The 22,859-nt window shown below is 35.2% G+C and overlaps 3 protein-coding genes across 3 annotated transcripts; all 3 read right to left on the reverse strand.

Moving 5' to 3' along the window:
- Window positions 1-6,584: 6,584 nt before the first annotated feature.
- On the reverse strand, window positions 6,585-11,760 carry LOC129809880 (RNA polymerase II-associated protein 1). Its single transcript, XM_055860020.1, has 4 exons — window positions 11,535-11,760; window positions 9,945-11,476; window positions 9,801-9,883; window positions 6,585-8,247 (listed from the first exon to the last, which is right to left on the reverse strand). Exons 1-4 carry the CDS (start codon window positions 11,680-11,682, stop codon window positions 6,642-6,644), a joined length of 3,369 nt encoding a protein of 1,122 aa, XP_055715995.1. The 5' UTR covers window positions 11,683-11,760; the 3' UTR covers window positions 6,585-6,641.
- Window positions 11,761-11,899: 139 nt separating this feature from the next.
- On the reverse strand, window positions 11,900-15,789 carry LOC129809882 (uncharacterized). Its single transcript, XM_055860022.1, has 3 exons — window positions 15,499-15,789; window positions 12,491-12,613; window positions 11,900-12,431 (listed from the first exon to the last, which is right to left on the reverse strand). Exons 1-3 carry the CDS (start codon window positions 15,561-15,563, stop codon window positions 11,960-11,962), a joined length of 660 nt encoding a protein of 219 aa, XP_055715997.1. The 5' UTR covers window positions 15,564-15,789; the 3' UTR covers window positions 11,900-11,959.
- Window positions 15,790-15,864: 75 nt separating this feature from the next.
- On the reverse strand, window positions 15,865-22,690 carry LOC129809881 (DNA replication licensing factor Mcm3). The gene is made up of 4 exons (XM_055860021.1): window positions 22,530-22,690; window positions 22,190-22,467; window positions 21,124-22,135; window positions 15,865-17,023 (listed from the first exon to the last, which is right to left on the reverse strand). Exons 1-4 carry the CDS (start codon window positions 22,593-22,595, stop codon window positions 15,935-15,937), a joined length of 2,445 nt encoding a protein of 814 aa, XP_055715996.1. The 5' UTR covers window positions 22,596-22,690; the 3' UTR covers window positions 15,865-15,934.
- Window positions 22,691-22,859: the final 169 nt, after the last annotated feature.

A 22,859-nucleotide genomic window follows, 5' to 3' on the forward strand; every position in this document is an offset into this window, starting at 1 on the left:
AAAGGGATTAATTTATGATTAGAATGCTGTGCTAATTGTTTTAGCTTTATCAAAAGAAGAGTCATCAGAGATTTTCTAAGGGGGAATATCTAGCTAGCAAATTCAGTTGAAATTATAAAATAAAACTGCGATTAATGAATTTTTAAATTTACTCAAAAACATTTGTCAGGTTTGGCTTTATGAAGTTAATAGGTTTCTGTTTTTTAACTGCTCGTTTTAATTTTTTTTTAATCATTTTGTAAAATTATTCTATCAATTGTATAGGGGAAAGTGCCCATGCTTTGTACGGTCCCAAGCTTCATAATGACTAAATTATTCCGATTATTCCTATGTTTTTCAATAAATATGATTCATCGCACAAATGTATTCAAAATTAAGGGACAGTGTCCTGTTTTTAAAATATATTGGGGAATCATATTTATTCAGAAACATGGAAAAATTTAGTCATTATGAAGCTTGATACCGTGCAAACCATGGGCACTTTCCCCTACTTTACATTTCCCAAGCATTTTAACGTAAAAAATTACTTAACATCCTCTTGAAATCTTCATGGTTTTCAGACTGGGCAGTCGGGAAGAATGCCCATGCTTCGTACGATCCCAAGCTTCGTAATGACTAAATTTTTCGTATGCTTCTGATTAAATTTGACTCCGTATATTTTAAAAACTAAGCACTTTCCCCTAGTTTTTAAAATATGGGTGCGATGAGCCACATTTATTGAGAATTAGGAGAAATTTAGTCATTACGAAGCTTGGAATTGTACGAAGCATGGGCACTTTCTCCTATTACTAGGTATTTTAAGAAAAACATTGAGTAATGCACATCAAAATTTACTTAAGAAATATTTGAAAGGTTTTGATTTATAAAATTCAGTGTTTCTTTTTTATCTGCTATGTTTCCATATTTTTATCATTTTATGAAAGTTAAAAATTTCTTTGAAAGAAAGAATAGCGTTTTCTTCTTCAAGTAAAATGATAATAGATTCAAATTTACCCAGCAAACTTTTAAAGTTATTTAACTTGAGGAAATTGAAGTGCTTCTGTTTTAGTTGCTTTGTTTTTATTATATTTTTGTGATTTCAGTAATCACTTATAATTTTTAATAATTATTACCTTATAATCTTTTCCAAAAGTTCATAAAACATTTAAAAGGTTTGGCTTTATGAAATTAAAATGCTTAGACCAGGAAAATTTCATGGAATCAAGATCCGAATCTCTTTCTTAAACAATTTGCATAGTTATATCCTTCTCTTTTGCACTCAAATCTAAATTCAATTTGTTATGAGGTACAAAAGAAGAAGAAGAGTTCGTAAGAGAGTAGGATGGGCATATTCAAAACTTTTAAGAAAGAAAGGGATGTGAATTTTGATTTCATGAATTGATCATGATTAGTGTGCCAGAGCCATTGAGACCAAAATTTATTATTTTACCGATAAAATTGAATTTTTACTGCTCATTTTTGCCATTTTTTGTAGTTAAAAAAACATGATTGTCAGACCTCTAAAAATAAATTCGTGTTCAGAAAATTCTTTGGACTTTCAAATAGGTATTAATTAAAATTTTTCATTCTAATTTTTTAAGATCAAATACAGAAGTTTTATTAAAATTGCTACATATTTGAGATAATAAAGATTAAATTGTATAACCTAAATCTAAATCCGGAAATAAAACTTCATATTCAAAACTGATGCAGTGAAGCCAAATTATTTCAAATTGTTTAATATTTTTCAATGTAATAACTTTATATAAAGCTTGCTACTTTTTGAATTAAATTCATTTACATATCTTAATAGAGAATTAAACTATGTCAGGCAGTTCGTGTTTGACTGCATGCATTGTGGGCATTAATCATTTTTGAGGTCGTGAATTTTTATGCGACATCAACACAAATAGTAATGAGAAGACTTTATGCGGAGTACAGTCTGCTCGGAAATTTACTCCTACTACACAGAACTTCCTATTAATCTCGATGAATTTTAAAACAACTCTTTGGTTAATATATGTATTAATTCGTTTTATACATAAGATGTGTTATAACATGGTATAGTATTTTATATACGATTTATTGAAGTTAAATAATAGTCAATTCAATGCCAATGATTTCAGTGAATTAAGATTTTCAATAAACTTTATAATTATTTAAAAGTAAAAGTGAAAAATTCGATAAATTAAATATCAAAGAATAAAGTTCATTAAACTGACAATAACTAAGTCAATTTGGAAAGTGACGCGTTATTAATTAAGTCAAATAAAACAAAACTCAATGTTGATGATGAGATACAAATAAATAATAAATATTACTTCGAATTAAGGAATGTGAAAGTCGGTCAGAAATGTCTCTTGAATTGTGTAATAAATTATGTGACTTAAATAATTTTTACCTGCAGTTTCGTAAATAGGTTTGCGATTGTGTGTAGAGGGTTTTTGGGCTTTAGCTTAGAATCTGTTATCAATTGCAGTCATCCTCAGCTGATGAATAATTTAAGTACTTCTTTACTTTTTATATATGTTTATTAATTTTTTACTTTGAATTTATTGGTTTAATTTACGACTTATTAAGCCTTGAGCAAGGGTTGAATGAGGCTGATACTTGAGGATATTTAGCCGGTAAAATTAAGCACTCAATGTACGACTATTTGGGATAAATCGTTATTGTTAAATTTTACAAGCTAACTGAGGATCAGTCTGAGTATTTGGTTCCTAACCTTTTTTGTTTTAGTGGTTTTAGTAGTACAGTTTGTGGATTTTTTTAAATACAATATAAAGTTGTAGGTACGGACAGTTCAGTCAGGAATGAATGATATTCGAAAATATAAAATTTTCGGATAATAAATAAAAACTAGATCGGTAACAAGTTTACGGACAGAAAAGAGAATATTAAAAAAAAGATTGAATTGAATTGTTTTATTTTTTCATGCCCATATACACAAGGTACATCGTAGGACTATACATATTTTTCACTAGATTGAAAAAAAAAGCTTTCTGAACATTTAACATTTAGATAGCTCATTTACGGGTACTTAACCAATTCATTTCCGATTGTAACCGATGCAATCAGGTTGAAAATTCCAAAACCTTTCCAAAAAAAAAACAAATTTAACCAAATTGACTGCATAATGGGCCAACTAAAGTAGTTGAAAATTGACTTTCAAAAATTCAAGATGGTGATTTTTTTTTAGGTCATAGGTATAGGGGAAAGTGCTCTCCCTTCTAACGTTCATGCCTTCGAATAATGTGAGTTTCATTTGTTTTTCGTAAGAGATTTACACTAAAATATCACGGAATTATCAACAATTGATGGTAAGCCAACTAATATTTAATAGAAATGTGTAAGTCTCTTAGGAAAATTAAAAGAAAATTCACATTATTCGAAGGCATGAACGTTCGAAGGGAGAGTACTTTCCCCTAAATTTGGACGAAATGTTCATCTAGACCACTTTCAAAACATATCCAAAAATAAAAGAAATCGTGGGAGCCGTTTTCAAAATAAACCGAAAAAACATGTTTTTGAAGTGGTGAAGCGGGGTAGAGGGATAAAAAAATGTCTCGAGACACTGCTTTTTTTAATTAGGGGCCATCTAGGACTGGAAGTTGATATTTTTACCGTTTAAGCTCAAGGACAGTGACAAGTTGAAAAAAAAGTCGATTATATTATAATTTCGATCAACTTTGATTTCGAGCAATAAAATAGGAAAGGCTCTAGACAGGACATAGCTTATAGGTATATCGTCAATTAAATCAGCATTTGTCGTAACTTCCTTTTGACAACTTTTCAGGAGATGAAATTTTTAGTTCAGCTTTATTTTCTTTAAAAATGAGCCCCCAATGCGTCATGAGTCAAAAATAATAAAAGTGGCTCTAATAAACTGTAAGCTAACTCGAGAAAATCTTTATAAAATCATTTAAAAGCTAAGATATTGATATATAAGTAAGCAGAAATACAATAAAAGGGCATTGACGTTTAATAAAATCTTCAAAACAGAATTCACCTGCCTTACTGCCCCATCCTCCCATATTTACTTCGATGCTTACGTCATTTACTAAATCAGCTGTTTATTACCAAAACAATCAATGATAATGATGATGATGATTGTTGTCCTTGTTGTGTTTGTAGAGAATTTATCAAAATGAGTAAAATTAAAAAAAAATTAAACTTCCTCTTTGTTTACTGCCTGACCTTCCCCTAGAATTTGGTAAGAACTAACAAATCTACTAAAATTTACTAGATTACAGTGGGACCTCGATAGAGCAACCCCCGATAGAGTCAATCTCCATTAGAGTCAACAGCTACTTTTTTACTCTACGGACTCCGATAGTGTCAACTTGGACCCAAATTGACTCCGATAGAGTCAACTTTTCTTGCATTATTGCACTAATAATATTCTATGATTTTAATGTGATTTTTTCGAAATAAAAACCAGTCTTATTGTGTATCAACGAAACACCTTTGAACACAAGAAAAAAAATTTATGTAAGGACATGGTAATTTTGTGATAAAATTCGTAGGTCTATTAACCGTGTAATCATTTTCGAACAAGATAATTTTCTTTGCGTGATTTTAAGCTTTTTGACTGATTGAAAGTTCTCTTGTATTTTCTCTCTTGTCTTAAGATTTTTTTGATTAGGTCTATGATCACAATGTAAGGAATTTTGAGCCATCAATTATTTGTAAGTGAATAATGTTTATGGCAAAAACAAAAAAAAAATATGAACACGAATTACAAAAAAACGTACATGGTAGATTTTTTGAGTATAACATACAGTAGACTCTCTCTCAATTGGACATTTGGGGCGAAATGTCATCCGGTTTATCGATAGATTTGGGCATCAAAGCCTTTGTAAATTCCACAAAAAGCGCTCAATTATAAAGAATCACGATAAAATAGGAAGAACTACAGCGAGTTTAAGCGAATTAGCTTCATAATTAAGCGTGAAAATTGTAAACAAAATTTGACACCCGATTGAAAAAGAGCCGATTGAGTGAGAGTCTACTGTAGTAAAAAAACTTTTCTAAATTTATTCGAACTTAACTGAAAAATGTACATGACAAACGATCATAAAAATTTCGCTTCTAAAGAAAACGTGTAAATTTATTTTAACTTACATTTTTAATTAAAATATCAGTATCTTAAAAGAAAATTTGAACCAAAAACAAAAATAAGCAACAGAAAATTAAAATTTATAAGCAAAAAAATTTTTAGTAAAATTCATTAAAAAGAAATTACTTGCGGGTATGCAAATTTTCTTGATGTATAATGCTATTTCGCGCGTTTTTACGGTCCCGAAAATGTGCATAATTCCGGGAGTGAGTGTATTGACTAATAATAAAATATTCTTAAAAATCATTCCTTAATCTCCAACTTTTGCCCAAAACACACAACTTTTTGGGCCAGAAGATATAGCATTTATGGATTAATTTAATAAAATATTATAGGTACTATCGTGCTGAATTTATCAATGATCTAGTAAAAACATAAATTAATCAAAATTTCACATTTTAATTAATTTTTTCGGACTCCAATAGAGTCAACGAATCCAATAGAGTCAGTAGGCCTGGAAATAATTAGTTGACTCTATCAAGGTCCCACTGTATTTTTATTATAAAATGTCCAGTTGTAGATTGAATTTCTTTAAAACTGACTGGCATATTAGACTACGGTAGAAACTATGAATACTTAAGTTTCTTGTCGAGCTCCTTATTGCCGTTGTTGCAGCCAGGTAAAATACTATTGTATATGCATTTACTTATTAAAATAGCCTGTTTTTGCTCTGAGAAGTTCATTGAAGAATATACATCATACTTCATTTCATAATGTTTACAGTTTCACCGTAGTATTTTTTGTCATTGATGACATTTTCATTCATGAATTCTCTACAAACGCAACAATCATCATCGTCATTGATTGTTTTGATTTCGAAGCCCAGTTGTCAGTAGAAGATGCTAGGTATCTCCGTAGGTTACACTTTTCTACGGGTTTTTATCTTTTCAAATAATTTGCAGCACAATTATTCCTTATTGATGTTTTTTAGTTAAAAAAAATGGACAGTGTTACTTTGCAGGACATTTGCTCTTTTGGAGGAAATAGTCTGCACTGTTGTAGGCGGAAATGTGAAAATTCTGTCAAAAATTCATTTTTTTACGAAAATTGCTCCCAATATAGAGGCCGTAAAGGCCTCTACACATTGGGAGCAATTTTCGTCAAAAATCGCTTTTTTGAAGGAAATTACTTGCAGTGCTGTACGGGAAAACGTCAAAATTTTGTCAAAAATGCAATTTTTGACGAAAATTGCTCCCAATGTGTAGAGGCCTTAAGAAACTGCCTCATTATTGCATAAAAATGCTCATGAGATTTCAATTATTTTTATTATTTAGATTTTTACTTACTCTGAAGAAACTTGTAAATTTCTTGTTAAAAGTTTGTCATAAGGATGTTTTCCATTATACTGCGGAAAAAAGTTTTGTCAAATTTAAAAATAACATCCTTTTTTATAAAATTTTGCAAAGAATCCAGTTGGCAGCTGTAGAAACCTTTTCTTTCAGAAAACAAATTAAAAATTCAGTATATAAATTAATGAAAAATATTGTTTTTTTTTACGTAAAAAATAGCAGTATTTATTTAATTTATTTTAATTGGACATTGTTCAATTCACTGAGGAGTTTGAGGATATTTTCTCATTTCTGGCACGTTCCACATGATGCTGTGCGATTTTATAGGGAATAGAACCTTTTCTCAGGCAATTTGAATTGAGGGCTTGGTTGTAGTATCGCAGCAGGGAAGTGTCTTGCTCTTGAGGCTCCAAGTATCCAGTAATTGATCCTCCGCAGAGCTGATCCTCGGTACAGGTGACAAAGCGAAGAACTGCAATGTGCTCAGACCAAATCATCTTCCTCCACTTGCAATCGTACTTCTGGGCAAGGGGAACCATCACCATAGCACTGAACAGATCATCTCCATAGCTTGAGCTCTGGAACTGATTCAGGAATATGATGTACACACTCTCAAAATCATGTTTATCTTGGATTTTGAGATTGAAGTTAAAGTTCTGGCATCTCGAAAAAAGGCTATAAATCCTATTTCTCAGCAGATCTTTAATCTCAGGCTCCATAAAACGACATTCTGTACTGAGAAATGGCATCATAAGGTACATGAATTCCTCCGAAGGAGCCACCGTAAGTAGGGAATTGTCTTCAAGAAGTTTGAGAAAATTCATTGAAGCCGTAACAATTTCATCCTGAATTTGCGGATTTATGCTCAATAATCGATTTTTTTCTGAAATGTGTGGTTCTAGGAATATTGTCAGAAGATCTAATGGCCAGTTTCTGGGCAATAGATCTGTGCTCCAACTCCCTGTGGACAGATATGGCTTCCTGGAAATTTCAGTATTACCAAAACTCATCGAGTAGAACTTCCAGTAAATCGAACACCAACAATTGAGATCATTTTGAGTGAAGGAAGTCCCGTAGAAAGCCGTATTGAAGATGATACTAAGGAGACTCTTTACATTCTCAATATTTTCTTCTCCCTTGAGCTGCCCAATAACTTTGAGGGCTGTTTTGATTGTCAGTTTCTTGTCGCAGACATCCATTTGAATAAGCAAAAGGAGAAGTTTAATTTCCTGCTGCCGGAACCAAGTGGAACTATCCCCAGAAGCTTCTAGAAATGTCCTAAAATACCCCTCAACTTGAGCGTGGAAATTCATTTTCAGTCCAAAGATTCTAACACAAGCCCCACAGACTTCCAACGAGCTGAGTAGAATCGTTCCCGGATAATTGAAAGCCAGTTGCAGCTGAGGTTCATCTGAATTTTTTGCCAATGCAACTCCTCCCAAATTGGGAAGAGCCTCAAAGATTTTGCTTCTGTCTCTGCGATCGAGAGCCAGTGGAGAAGTTGTCAGCAAATCCTGCCAGAGGATGGAGAACTTTTCACTGTCCAGATAGTTCTGGAAGTACTCCACAACAAATTCTTCCACAATTTGATGAGGATGGCGCGAAATAAAGTCAAAGCAGGAGCTCAAGAGGACGTTGTGGGAGAAATCATGACCCTTCCTCTGAACAAAGAGAGTTGTCCATTTCTTAAAGCAGAGAATTAGAGTTGCTGAGCACGGATTGCTCCTCCAGTCGAATAAACGATGATTCAGAAGGGATACAAGAGCTGCTGCATGCTGTCTTAGAATCTGCGATCCATTTGCAATTGGCAGGAATTGGTAATGCCATTCAAGAGTCATCTGAAGAGCTGGCAGGAAATCACTGGAAAGCAATTTATTTTATTAGGTGAGACTCTTAAGAATCTCTGCTCTGCAAGGTTTTTGCCGTATTGATAAGTTGGCGACAGTCGCAACCATTAAAGATAATGGGAAATAAATATCTTATTTTTGTGAAAGTATCATACGATTTGGCGATCTGTAGGGTAAATTAAGCTAATTCAAAACCTGCTTCAAATGGAAATTTTTCGCTACTACAAAAGGAAACATCACTGTTTTCATGGTAAATACAGTAGGGGAAACTGGGGTAAAAAGTCACAAAACGGATTTTTAATTTTTTTACAAGCTACTCGAGCGCTTCAAAAATTTCTAATTAGCGCAGTTTTATAGGAAATTTACCGCTCTACAACTTTGTGAAAGTAATTTTCCTCTTTTATAAGGAAATACGTTTATCGAGCCGATTTCTAAAAGGTAATTTTGTGACTATTCTTAATGCTGGGGCAAATAGTACCAGACATTGGGTATTATCATGTTTTGATTCGCTTCATTACAGGCTTCCGTAAATTTGAAAAAAAAACCTAGAGGACATATTTTCAAAGAAAATTTATTCATCTACAGCTTTGTAAAACAGCGTTTTCTCTGCGAGAAAAGTGAGAAAACGAGGAAAGCGCTTTTCAAGCTATTTTAGAAAAAAAAACACAAAAGATTGCAAATCGTTTGACCAATGCAAACAACAAGCGGCGAGACATGATAATGACGTTTCTTTTCGCCGTGAAACATCAGAAATTGCTTCGCTTTCTTGTTACTTTTTGTTCTATACCTTTTGTTACTTTTTACCCCAAGTGGCCAATTTTAATTAAAGGATTTCTGGAGAAAAGAACTTTTGTGAAATTCTAAAATAGATAGCGGATTCGTATTCAAAAAATCCAAATTATTTAAAAAATATTCACCAGTGCATCAATTTTGGGAAATAAGTAGGTAATAATTACACTGTACGACAAAATTTAGGTTTTTGTGGGTGTCTTTGACGAGAGTGCCAAAACTTGTTAGAGGGTCATTTAAGGACCTCAAATCTGCAATCCGTTTGTCCGGGTCACGTCTAGATTTTTTTGGAAAAGCATTTTTAGTTTTTTGCTGTTTTATAAAATTCAAAAATTCATATCTCCGGTTCTAATTATCCGGTGGTAGTCACATAAAGCTAAACTGACGCGTAATTTCATCCTCTATAACTCTTGTGAACATATCAAGAACCTACGATGAAAATAAAGAATATTAGCGGAAAGCTTCTCGTCCTTAAAGGGTTAAATGTCACAAAAAGGATATCTTACAGATCAAATTTATATTCTGTTCAAAACTACCCAATTGCACCTTATGTGCAGCTAATTTCATTTGGATACTTGCGCATTTATTATTTTTTTCTTCAAAAATCATGCATGCCTGAAACAGCTCCAGCCTCCCTTATATGGGAAACAGAGCTAAAACCAGTGATAAGGCCGGATAAGCTTATGGTTGCTGAGATTCTTTTCAAGCACAAACCGAAATTTCAAGTTTTTCGAGTTGGTTTTCATCAAAAATCTGACATTTAAAAAAGAAACTTACCTTAATTTTGGTTCTGCGGGGTCAAAGGACAGCCAAACTCGCAGCAAACGATAGGATTCGATTTGTAGGTGAATAAAATCCGTCTGAAAGAAAGCGATTTTCATGCAGGAATTCTGTGAATAGGACTTTTCAGTCAAGACTTACAGTGAGATCTTTCCGGGTGTAGCAATATTCCTCGAGAATGGGGAGAATTTTATGAGTCTGAAGCACTGTCCAGGAATTTGTGGTAGCAACCAAGACTCTCAGTAGCTTCAGAATCATCGCTTGGACCTTTCCGCTATTTTCCGGGAGATTATTTATTGGAAGTAGATGCCTTTTTGCTAAACATCTTAAAAGTTCTTCATATTTTGACACTTCTTGAGCATAGTCTTTTCCCTCTCTGCAGATTCTGATGAGGATGCGAGCCAGAGAGATGCTTTCTGCGTCGGAAATTGGTTCATTTGCTGTTAGGAAGTGGATTCTCTTGAGTATGTTGGTCCTCATGAGACATTTCAGAAGATCAACTTCTGCCAAATGGAAGTCTGACATTTGCTCAATGTTACTCATCTCTTCGTCCAATTCAGTGTTGTCAATCTTGAGTTTAGAGAAGTTCTGCTCCAGGTCCTCTGATTCTGTTTCTCTGAAGAGGGGTTGGGTGAGTCCATTTTGAGTGTCAAACAAAGTGTCCAGGAGCAATTCATCGATTTCATTGTAGAACAGAGCAGAAAGTCCCTTGGCTGCAGCTTCAGCAACTGCAATTGTTGAATCGTCCAGAGCGAATCTCAGGAGGAAGAAGATTTTGGCAATGGGAAACTCTGAGATCTCATCGTAGAATCCCTGATTGTAGATCCGAAGAATTCCTGCAACTGCATTGAGAGCTTGAATTCTCTGCTGTGTTACGTTCGATCTGGCCAATCTGAAGAGATCCTGGATGGTATATCCAGGTCGATAGGGATCCTCTCCATGGAGATACAGTTCCCTATTGTCAGTTTTCTCGTCTTTCTCCACATATGGTAGCAGAATGCCCTTCCAGTCGAAACGAGCCTCAAAGGATTGACCTGGCTTGAGCTTTGGGATATTCTTGGACACATCAGCCATCCACTGGAATTTATCCGGTTCGAATTTGTCAAAATGCAGCCAATTCTTTCGCTCCTCTGACTGCAAGACATTGAGATCTGGAAGATTGATTTTTGTGGCTGAAGAACCCTCCGGAACTTCCTCAACTTCCATTTTTTGAGGAGTTTGGCGCTTGGATCGAATGAAAGCCAGCAATTTCGGATCTAGAGACTTCATGAGCTTTTCTCTCTCCTTCTTGATCTCTTCCTGAGACATTTGCGACAATACCTTGAGGTTTTCTTCATGAATTGCGGAAGATTCTGCCCCGGTGAGAATGAAACTCTTCTCCCCAAAATTTGCAGGAACCTTCAGGGTCTCTTCTTTGCTAATTTTCTTTGATTTCCCCTCTTGCAATTTCGCAAATATACTTTTCCCTCGACTTACCATTGCAATATCGATCTTCTCAGCCCTGGGGAAAGATTCTTCCGCCAGTGTTTGGTGACTTCCCTCACCGGGAAAGCCTTCCGGATGCCTCTCGACAATGTCACCCATTACAAAAGGGTTCTTCTTGTTGTCAGCTTCTGAGTCTTTCTTCTGGGACTCCTTATTCCTTGATTTTGCAAATACCGACTGCTTCTTGCCTGAAAAGTAAATATTTTTAAGTGAAAATCCTTAAAATTCAAAAGATTGCAAACAAACCTGAATCAGATGGCTCTCCAATTCTAACGCACTTTGCAGAGGGCTGAAATGAGGTATTCTGACGCTTCTCACTGAGATATTCATTCTGGAACTGAAGAATATCTTTCTCTGAATCAGATGGTTTCGGTCTCTTCAGCATTTTATCCATATTTTAATAGAAATTTGCGAATTTCCAAAGGCTTCACAAAACACAAACATGCGTAAAAAAAGCGCAAAATGTCAAACTGTTAACAATTGCCAGGTTTCAATGATCAATGATGGCACATTTGATTGGATTCTCCTAATGATTTTTTGAATTTTATAATTTCAACGGTTTTGATTTAATCTCTTCAAGGAAATCGAAAGAATCAACTTTCATATTTATTAAAAAAAAAAATCAGTATTATTTTATTCACAAATTTGTATATAATGATCATAGAGAAAATTCAGAAGAGCCTGGGAACTGCAATCTTCACTGTACATCGTTTCTTGAGGAAGGTTTTGTTAAACATTGTTTTTATTGAATTATCGTGGTATTTGCTGATCTTTGAACGACGATACAAGTAGCAAATAGCCAATTGGAAGAAACTCCTCCTCTCAGCCACCCTACAGTCGTCCAGATGCTGTATCCAGGGAAAGCGATTTATCACATAATTCCTGTACAGGATTATTGAGTAGAAACGTGATCGGTAGATGTGCGATGGAATTCCTGGATTGTTGAGAATGCAGAGGAACTTGAGATTGGGAAATCTATCTGCAACCACAGCAATAAATTCAGGATAATTCTTGATGTTGCAATTGTTGGCCCAGAATGTCGATAAGCCACTGAGATGGGGCAGTGTTCGAACAAACATGTGAGTATTTCCGTCCAGGACGAGAGTGTGGAGTTTGGTGAAGTAGCAGAGAAATGAGAGATCTCTGGAAAAAAATAGATTTATTTTTGCTAGATCCGGAAAATTCAAATAAAGTACACTCACGTTAGATCATTTCCTGTGAGATCGAGAGAGTAGGTTCGAGGTCCGAGATATCTGGCATAATCAATGTTCATGCAGGTGAGATCTTCATAAGAAAGAGTAAGGGCTCCATTGAAGTCCACAACACTGTGTATTTAATTTAATTCAAACAAAAATTGTGTAATCAAAGCTTTGTAACTGTTTTGCGGTCATAAAAAATATTATTATTAAGTTAAATAGATTAGATGACCAGTAGTGTACTTAGAGATGAGGCGAGAAAGTGATCACCCGGGCGCCAAGTACAGAAGTTACCAAATTTAAAGATTACAATAATTTCAAGAGAAAATAAGATAAAAAACAGAATCAACAAGAAAATGAAATTTTGCTATAAATGAATAAAGGGGTTACGTATAGGGGAAACTGGGGCACCATTAAACACCTTTTTTTGTTTCTAAATCACTTGGTCTATCTCGATCATTTTTTCAGTGGACAAGCATCCATATAATGCCTATAAATTTTTATAAGTCTTGTCCTTTGAAATCGAATATCCGATTAAAATATCGCAGTGTTTGGTGCTACCCCGTGTTTGGTGGTGCCCCAGTTTCCCCTAGATCTCAAAGACTAAAAAACAACGTTAATTTACTTTATTTTATAAATTTTCGAAAAAAAAAATATATATATATATATTGAATATTTATAAAATTAGTTCATTTAGTTTTATATAAAGCATTCCTATTTTTGTTGTTAAATTACAAAGAAAATTATCAAATCGATCGCTCAAAATAAGAAACAAATAACTCGCAATAGACAAATTTTACAGGAGAGCGATTTGAAGCTGAGATTTTACATTAACTTTAAAAATAATTAAGGGAAGAGCACCAGCGATCGGCAGTGTTCCTCGGATCGTCAGGTTATTATCATATTATTGCACCAATTCAAACGACTTTTCGAAAACTATTACCTACTTTTTACCATTTAATTCTCACAGCATTAGCTCAGATTTGATTCATAAAAGCAATTTTCCGTGAGACACCTGAATAAATTCGTGACGATCTGAGGTACAGAGTGCACAGTTGCAATTATATCTATTTTTTATTAATTTTTTGTAAAAATTTAAAACTCAAATGCACAAATATAGTTAAATGGATCACTAATATACCGATTAACATACACAAAAATACCAAATAGTATTTTGAGGCTTATATTTTCAACTAAATATCGAGCATATCTTTTAACATTCCGATCCGGGGTGCTCTTCCCTTATCTTTCAAGTATAATATTCACAGGGAAGGTAGAGGGGGTAGAGGGTATAAAGGAGTATCCAAAAAGCGAATAAAATTAATTTTGTAAAAAATCGAGTTGTTCGACTTAATTCTGAGTCGTCGAAATTAAAAATGAAACTGATAAGTAATGAAGTAATGTCATACCCAGAGTTAATTTTTTGATCAAGAAGATCTTACAGACTGAATGCATTATTAGAGGCAATGGTCCAGTGGGTTACTCGCGGAAATCTGTTTGTATTACAGTAAAATTGAATTTGTATTGTAAGACGAATCGGTTCCGCGACTAAAAAGCTAAAGACCCTGCAGTACTTTTGAATCCCTATAAATACTCATTGAGTATACAATGTACCTCGTCCTTAGGGTTAGCTCTCTGAGTGAGAGTTGAAGAGTGTGCAATGTGCATCTTTACCGTCCAATAGTGAACATGGCTTTCAACGTGCATAAGACTATGGGCATGGAGCACTCATGCCTTTCTTTGGCACAACGCTCTTGCAGACGATCAGTTGAACTTAAGCTGGGAGTACAAACGCACCCTTAACAAGAGAATCCTTGTTGGGCCACCGGGCGTGCTACTTTGCCTGCTTTCCAAGACATCGGTTATTTTTATTCTCACAGTATGTAATAGGCCCTGAAGAAGATCCCATCCAGGATCGAGACGTTGGCAAAATAAAGTCAAATTGAAGATCAAAAGAGTGGACAAAATTTCCCAGTTTGATCTCAGCTAGTACACACTATCGAAATACAGCACTAAATTTATTTGTAAAGCTCCCCGAAGAGCTAATAAGTGATGATAACACAAGAGATTCCAAATTATTTTTTTATAAAATTGCTACTTTCAGATGGTTTGTTACTTTATTGTAGAAACGTGGTCCAGAAGGGTCATTAATATCTCTGGGGAATTGAGCCATCCCATAAGGTTTGCTTCATAAAATACATAAGGTTTGCTATATAAAATACATTACAAAACTTAAAAGAAAAATGAGTCGGACTCGTCGGACTTGAGATTTGATACTGAACTTTTTTGACGCCAGTGCGGTACTATAGAGCTTAAGATTTTTGTTTTTTTTGCAATATTCATGTACGTATCTAACAAATAATTTTATAATTTTCTTAAGACAATTGTATGTAGGAATGTTTTAAAAAACAATTCAAAGCAATCCTCTTTCATTTTCTAAAATTAGTGAGTTTCGAACTATTTCAGTTGTTTTTTTTTATCTCGCATGTTAAACATTGTATTTTCAAAGTTTCACTTACACAATAAATTTTAAATAATTTCATTAACATTGCCTATAAACTTTGTGTTTTGCGAATTTTATAGCATTTTTTTATTTGTCGTCTGTATCGACTATTGTTGTATCTTATTTTATCTATATTCGAAATTTATTTAATCTAAACTCATAATTTCTTTTGTTAAAATACAGCAAAATAGAACATAATTTAATAAATTAAAAAACAATTCAGATCCGAAAAAGAAAATAACAGATACATCAAATGTCGATTCAAACGACGCTTTATGTAAAATTTTAAAAACATTTTTAGGGGAAAATAATTTTGGAAAATAGCTTCAGTTCGTGAAAAAAAAACACATATCTTGGGCGCAAGAGAAGCCCCAAACCCGGGCACCAGAAAGCCTAAGTACACCACTGTATCTGACCAGAGGGTCAACATTCTTTTTATGTGATACCAAACAATTCACCCAGTTTTCAAAAAGTAGAATTCCTGCCATTAACACTTTGCAATTGAACCAACCTCACATCATCCACTGAACTGGCCAGAGAATTCCCGAAAGAATCATCGTAGAAGTCAAAATCCATGGTCCTCAAGTGAACTCACCAAACTTTCAACTTCAACTGATTCCCAAGTATCTGGAGAGTGAAGTAAATGTTCGAGATCAATGCTGAAGCGCTTATCTGAAGATATTTTTCATGCATGAGCTGCACATGTAGTCCATTATTTGCCTCTCTTGTGATTCATTTACCCATTGAGAGTGTGTTTATTTGAAGAAAGATTACTGTTTTGTGTACAAAATTTAAACTTACAAAGATCATTTCGGGAAGGCAACATTTAACGTTTATCTTGAGGGTCAGACACGAGTTTGCAAAATACAGTTCCAGGTAGATTGAAAATTGAGGAATTTATTTGATACAATAAATGCAAAGCACACAAAAAACATTGAAAACTTATTCTAAATCAGGAAGATCATTCCATCAGCCAGCATAATTTGGTTATCTTCGGTCATCTGGTGGATGGCGTACATGATTTCTCCGGAAGAGAAGGTAATTGAGGATTCTTGCGCGAGGATTTCTTTGAATTTGTCCAGTTTGATGCATTGGGTGCGTCCCTCGCGGAAGGTTTTCTGCAGCGTTGTCTTGAAGAGATTCATTTTAGCATCATCAATTGGCTCCAGAGGTTCTGAGTCATCCATCGCTGCTGTAGATTCCGTTTCTGTCGCTTGAATTGTCTCCCTGGTGGTGAGATCTCCTCTATCCGGAAGTGGAAGCTCAACTTCATCATCCTCCTCCACAGTGGCCACTGGTTCTTCAAGCCTTGTCCTCTTGGAGCGTCTGGTTGCCGCTTGGGAATTCTGTGAGGGCTGAGTAGTTGTTTCAGTATCAGAATCCCCTTCGTCACCAGAAGAATCCGAATCATGCCGACGCTTCTTCTTCTCCTTTTCCAGGACCTTCTTGAAGTACGCAAACTGCACCAATTCTATCGCAGCATTTGCATCCTGGACAGCTACGGATTTAGCCATGCGAGCCTTCGCATGAGCAGTGGCCAGACGAATCAGTGTCTCGAGGGTACGAGCTGTGACTGGCTGTGTCCTGGCCATGTCAGAATCTGAGAGATCCTGTGACCTCAACCGGGAATATTCATTAGAAATCACTTCACAGGCTTGTTCAGTGAGTTTGGGCTTGAGACACTTGGCAATGTTGATGTACTTCCTCATAAAGTCCACAGTCAGGATCTTGTCTGAAGCCCTCCTGGAACTTCCATGGAGCAGAGCATCGTATTTCTCATACATCGGGGCGTCTTTGGCATCCTCTTTGCGGGCATTGAATGTAGTCAGCATGTCTACGTAGCTTCCTCCCATTGGCAGCACCTCTCCATCTTGCTCTCCTGGCTTTCGGTATCTATGCATTCGCACCACATGATCAGAGATCATCTGATCAGTGTCTGTGTCCACAACATCCAGCATCACGAAGAGCAGATCGAAACGCGAAAGCAGAGAATCTTGCAGCCCAATATTCTCCATTGGTGTCTTGTATTGATCATACTGGAAAGCAATTTTAATTAGATATTGCACTGCCCAGTAGGAGGATTCTATAACAATATGACAAAGTCATAAGACAAATTTTGTGATAAATTCGGGATCAGTGTAACATTAAAAGCTAGATGGCAATGATCAGCCATTGCAAGGAACTACAAGAAGCAATCAGTAATTGACATGAATTGCATTTACAAACGGTTTTTCCCGAATTAACTCAATAAAAAAAATTGTCATATGACATTGTCATACTGTTACAGAATCGCCCTAGAAGATTGACTGCAACACTGAGAGAAATCCGAAAAAGTTAAAATAACATTCCGGAAATGTTTATTTTACCCTGCAGTGTTGATCCGAAATCGGTGTAAATATTATGCTTTTTCGGTTTATTATACATTAATTTTACATTGAAAAAGGTGTAAAATTAACATTAAAAAATGTTGATATATTTTTATACCTAAAAAGTGTTAAAGTTACGAGGAAAAAAGTTAACCCTCTAACGGGTAAGGCCGTCTTCACAAAAATCACATTTACAGTGACAATAAAGGTTTTATTTATTTAAAAGTGCTATAGTGTCCTCGGTAATAGTCTTATAAACATCTCTTAAAAGTTTGAACTCATTCTTACTCTTCGTTTTGTTGCTATTCCCAGTTTTGTGTGACAAGTCAGAGAAAATGCAACAAAAAATATTTATGCAAAAAAACTCATTTCCAATTTCCATAAAAATACCGATTTAAAGTTAGGGTAAGTGTGCCATATTCCGGCCAGCTTGCAATTTCGGCCATATTTTTTGTTCCTCGAATTTCCATGAATTTTTAATTTTTGCATACTCTTGAGATTGTACAATGCAAAAAATAACAAAAAAATGTCGCTTCGACGAGCAAGATGATCTGAAATAGACATTGAAAGAATTCTGGAAGGGCAAGGAACTATGAGAATGAAGGTGGCCGAAATAGGCCACCAATGCTATGTCTACATTTTTATTCATTTTAAAATGTATTAAGAATAATTTTAGAGAAAATAAAGATGATAAACTGTCTGCAAGGTTCCAAGCAACACTCCTTGTAAAAGAGTAACAAAAATATTCAATTTTTATTAAAAATATTACATTTCAAACTTGAGACTTTGTCGCTTGCATGCAACTATGCCGAAATTTGGCACACTTACCCTATCTGACTAAAATAAATTTATTTTTTACTGAAATATATGTCATTCTACTTTGTATATTTTATTTAAAAAATTTGGAAAAACTAAAAATGTGAATTTTAGAAGCAAAAAGAGTTTCAAAAAATTTCTATATTTTCTTACCTAGCGCCTAAACTAAAAGAGATAATGAAGAATGGATGGTTTTTTCGACTTTATTGGACCATAATTATCCTAGAAAACATTGTTTTAGAACTTTTTTTCGCATATTAAAGAAAACACCGTTAGAGGGTTAATCGCACCCCCTTTTTTCTCAGTGAATACTCTCTAGTCAGGAAGTATTTGAAAAAGATTAAAATTATTTTGAAGAAATTTGATGATTGAGAGAGTTTTATTAGGCCACGCCCACGTTTCTTCCAGAGAATAACTTCATTGTAGTTTATTTTGTGTCCGCCCAAAATCCCAAATTTTATTAATCATTTTGATATATTGATGGATATTCTTTGTTGTTTCTTCTTTGTGTAACAATCGAAGAGATCACAGATGGCTTATATTATTTTTTTCCAGTAAAATATTTAAGGAGGCGTGGCTTATTTTCTTCTTATTAAGATTTCGCCAAAGATATTAAATTTTATTCATCATCAAAAACATTTTATTAATCATAAGTAGGGGAAAGCGAACAAAGTACAAAGTAATTTTGTCCGAAAATCAAATTTTATACTCTCAAAAGTATTTAAAGGGATCTTTTGAATGATTTATAAATCGGTTGAGAACCGGTAAACAGTAAATAATGCGAAAGTACTTTTGAGGTATAGCATCGAAGTCACGAGCTCGAGCATTTCGCAAAGCGTGTGATGCTTTGCCACCTTTTTTTTTGTAAATAGATTTGATCCATGGTTCTTTAAAGGAAATTGGAAGCATTGTACTAGCTAAATATTTAAATAATATAATGGGTTAAATGACTGAAAAACATATTCAAAAAATGAGTTGTTCGAAGCTTAAGTCGTCCGAAGGTACAGCGTTTTCCCCTAGATTTCTAATTTTAATCATCACCAATTTGAAATTTTGAGATTTTTTTTGCCTATTTCATTGCTGTGGCTTCTTCTTTGTGCATTTTTGATTTCATGTTTTTCTTTAGTAAATCATCTTAGGGGCGTGGCTTATTTTCTATTAGTAAGATTCCACTTATACTACATTTTTTCAATCATCTTTTAATAAAATGATGGAAATTACTTTTCTAATTCTTTCTGCATTTTCCTTTGTATTCTTCTGTCAGTTGTGGACATATTTTAAGATTTTTCCTTAGTCTTTCTTTGGGGCGTGGCTTATATTTTATTTTTAGTTTTTAATAATCTGGATATAAACCTGATTGTGATATGCTTGAAAATGAAGACTCCCTAAATAGCGAAAATTAAGGTTGAATTTTTGACAGGAATGTCTAATCCTCAAGGCATATCTAATAATTTATTTACGGGCAGAACGAATAGGAAGACAAATGTCACATCCGTTCAAAAATTTCAAAGTCACCATGTGGTAAGAGATTCGAGAATCTACACAGTAGATCATTATGGCGCTGGCACACCTTTTCAATTGAGTGAAATTCAATGATTGAAATTTTACCACTTGCTCTTTCAAACTGAAATCAGATATAGCTGTCTCTTTCTGTTAAATTGAAATTAAAATTGGAATTGAAAATGAAATTTGAAATTTCAATTTTCATTTGACAGAAAGAGACAAAAAAATCTTATTTCAGTTTGAGAGAGTAAGAGGTAAAATTTCAATCGATTGAATTTCACTCCATTGAAAAGGTGTGCCAGCGCCATTATAAATTATTTCCATAATTTTGATTTAAGGAGGGTGTGCATAAAATTATCCACGCCCCCTACTACCACTAAATAAAAATTTAAAAAAGATGCAATTGTTCGAAATGTGCTTTAAATGGGAAAAGAAATTTGTGTAGTCAGGTACGAAAAATTTGATAAATTTACGCCCCTTACAGACCACGCCCATTCGTATGCTTTGTCCCTACGAAAAGTCCATTTATTTTATCTATTTAATTTAATTGTAGTTAATTCTATTAAAAATTTTCGTAAGTATGGAATAAATAGGTGCACGAATTTATTCATTTATGGGATTTGATGTAGTCAGCAATGAAAAAAGGCAAATCCACGTCTTTTTAAAGCCACACCTGAATCTTATTTCTAATAAATTCTCCATGAATATCTGTCATACCAAGAAGTTTAAATACTTTTTAATATTTCTTCATTTGAAAAAAAAATCAGTTTGCTATTAACCCTTTAAGGACAATTGGAACACCGGTGTCCCATAAAAAATAAATAATTTTTCCTGACTACCTAAAGTTATTTTTTTCTTATGTCTGTACATAATTGTAAAGTAGAAGGTTGAAGGAATCTAGGATATTTTTTGCAATTCTCCATCTATTTGCTATACGATAAATATTTACACTCAAAAATTACGAATTTTTTATATTCTCATATAGAAAATTGATTTTAATTATTTTTTAAACTTCCAGTTTCTTTTCAAGCAAAACCGTATTGGAAAAAGAAACTACAATACTCAAACATATTATTTTTCATTAGAGTGAAAATTATCAGTCATTGGTATCGTCAGAAAAATTATTAAAATTTTTGGGCTATTTTTGTCCCTATTGTTCATAGAGACAAAAAATACACCAAATCAGACTCTGTTTGCTTTTCGAAGATTAGATGTAAGACATTTTACAAGTTTTGTTTATCGATTTCATTTACATTGCTGATTTTCGGTCAGCGAAAACTATCTCGTCGTTAAAGGGTTAATCCAGAAGGGGCGTGGCCTAAAATTAATTTTATGAAGTAATTAAAAGCAGATAATCTTTCGGAAAACAGTTTTGGGGTTTTTGAACAATTGAACTTCCGGGAATTTGGCGTGCTAGAAATAGGCATGAGATATTTTTCAAAATTGCTTACCTTGCCATAGACCGGATTAGCAGCAGCCAGAACGGAACATCTAGCGTTCAGGGAAGCATGAATCCCTGCCTTGGAGATGGTAACTTTTCCCTGTTCCATCACTTCGTGGATGGCAATTCGATCTAAGTCACTCATTTTGTCGAATTCGTCAATGCAGACGACTCCTCGATCAGCCAGGACCATAGCGCCAGCTTCCAGGCGCCTCTCACCAGTCTCCTGGTCCGTTGTAACAGCAGCTGTGAGACCCACGCCCGTGGAACCTCTTCCGGTAGTTGGAATGGCTCTGGGAGCTGTCTGCAGGACGTACCGCAGAAGCTGAGATTTGGCCACACTGGGATCTCCAATCAGGAGGACGTTTATGTCTCCACGGAGTCTTGTCCCATTTGGCAGATTCTTCTCAATTCCTCCCAGGAGCAGACAGAGGATGGCTTTTTTCACATATTCATGCCCGTAGATGGAGGGGGCGAGACTCTTAGCCAGTAGCTCGAAGATGTCATTGTTTTTGGCCAGTTTCTTGCACTGAGTAATCTCCTCGCGGGAAATGGCCAGATTGCTCTCCTTATTGAGCTGCGAAATATTGTTTGCAATCAAAACGGTGCGGAAAGTGCCGGAAGTGTAGCCGCCTTGCTTCCCAGGCAAGCAACGATAATTCCCAACGATCTGGACCCGATCTCCAGGCTTGACACGATCCACAAGATCATCATCGCAAATCACGTCAACTGATCGTGGAAGCTGCCCTGCAGGAGCTTTTTCAGGCATTTCTTGGAGAGTCATTGTCTGGTGATCCTTGTAAACTGAGAGACCGTATTCAGTCTCCAGTAGATTCCCGTCCTCATCCTTTGTCGGATAGACCGCTGAACTGGGAATGGCTTCGAAGGAGGTGAAATCCGTGTACTTCCTCTCCATGACTTTATTCGTGGCAGCGCAGTAGTGGACACTCCGGACGACTTTGGGGCGCACCAGGGAGACTTTCGTGGCAATTCCCTCAACACAGACAAGATTCCCTAGAAACCTGCAAAGGAATTCTTTAGAATTTGCTGAATAATTAGATGGGGAATTAACTTACTGGCAAGTGAGGGATCGAGGAGTAACATGGCGATTCCCAAAACTTCCCTCGAAGCCCACGAAGAAGTCATCATCACTTTTCGTGTAGCGAGACTGATTGGACATAACCACATCTTTCAGGGCACGACTGAAGGCCAGTTGCTCCTCAAAGGCATTGTTGAGGAGACTTGCTGCCCTGGCGGGATTCTTCCGCCTCAAGTCATTGATATTGACAATCAGACGCCGGGAATTCTCAGAAACCATGGTCTTGATGTGGGTTGAGTAGATCGCTTGATCTTCCTGAAAGGGCACAGGGAAATCATGAAAAACTCAATAAAAGTACTTGGTTCTGGGATTCTTACCTCATCATCCAAGAAGTCGACATATTCCCTCTGGATGTCTTGCAAATAGCGTTCATTTTCACCCATTTTTTCTCAGGTTTTTCCACTTTACACACAAGAGATTTCCTCACTAGCGTGACAAGCCCGCCAAAAATGCTCCTGGCTGAGCTGTTCCGTGAAGTTGGCTGTAAGAAGGTTTTTCGACATCATTGATTACGCGCAGAAAATGACTAGTGAGCAAGGGGGAGATATTTGAGTGAAAATGTGTACACCACTTCTAGACACTTCCATTATTTGTATGGAAGGGGCCTTTGCACTTCCAAAACTACGCAACACTCTCGAAAATGCTGC

This window comes from Phlebotomus papatasi, chromosome 1, assembly GCF_024763615.1.
Source record: "Phlebotomus papatasi isolate M1 chromosome 1, Ppap_2.1, whole genome shotgun sequence".
NCBI lineage: Eukaryota > Metazoa > Arthropoda > Insecta > Diptera > Psychodidae > Phlebotomus > Phlebotomus papatasi.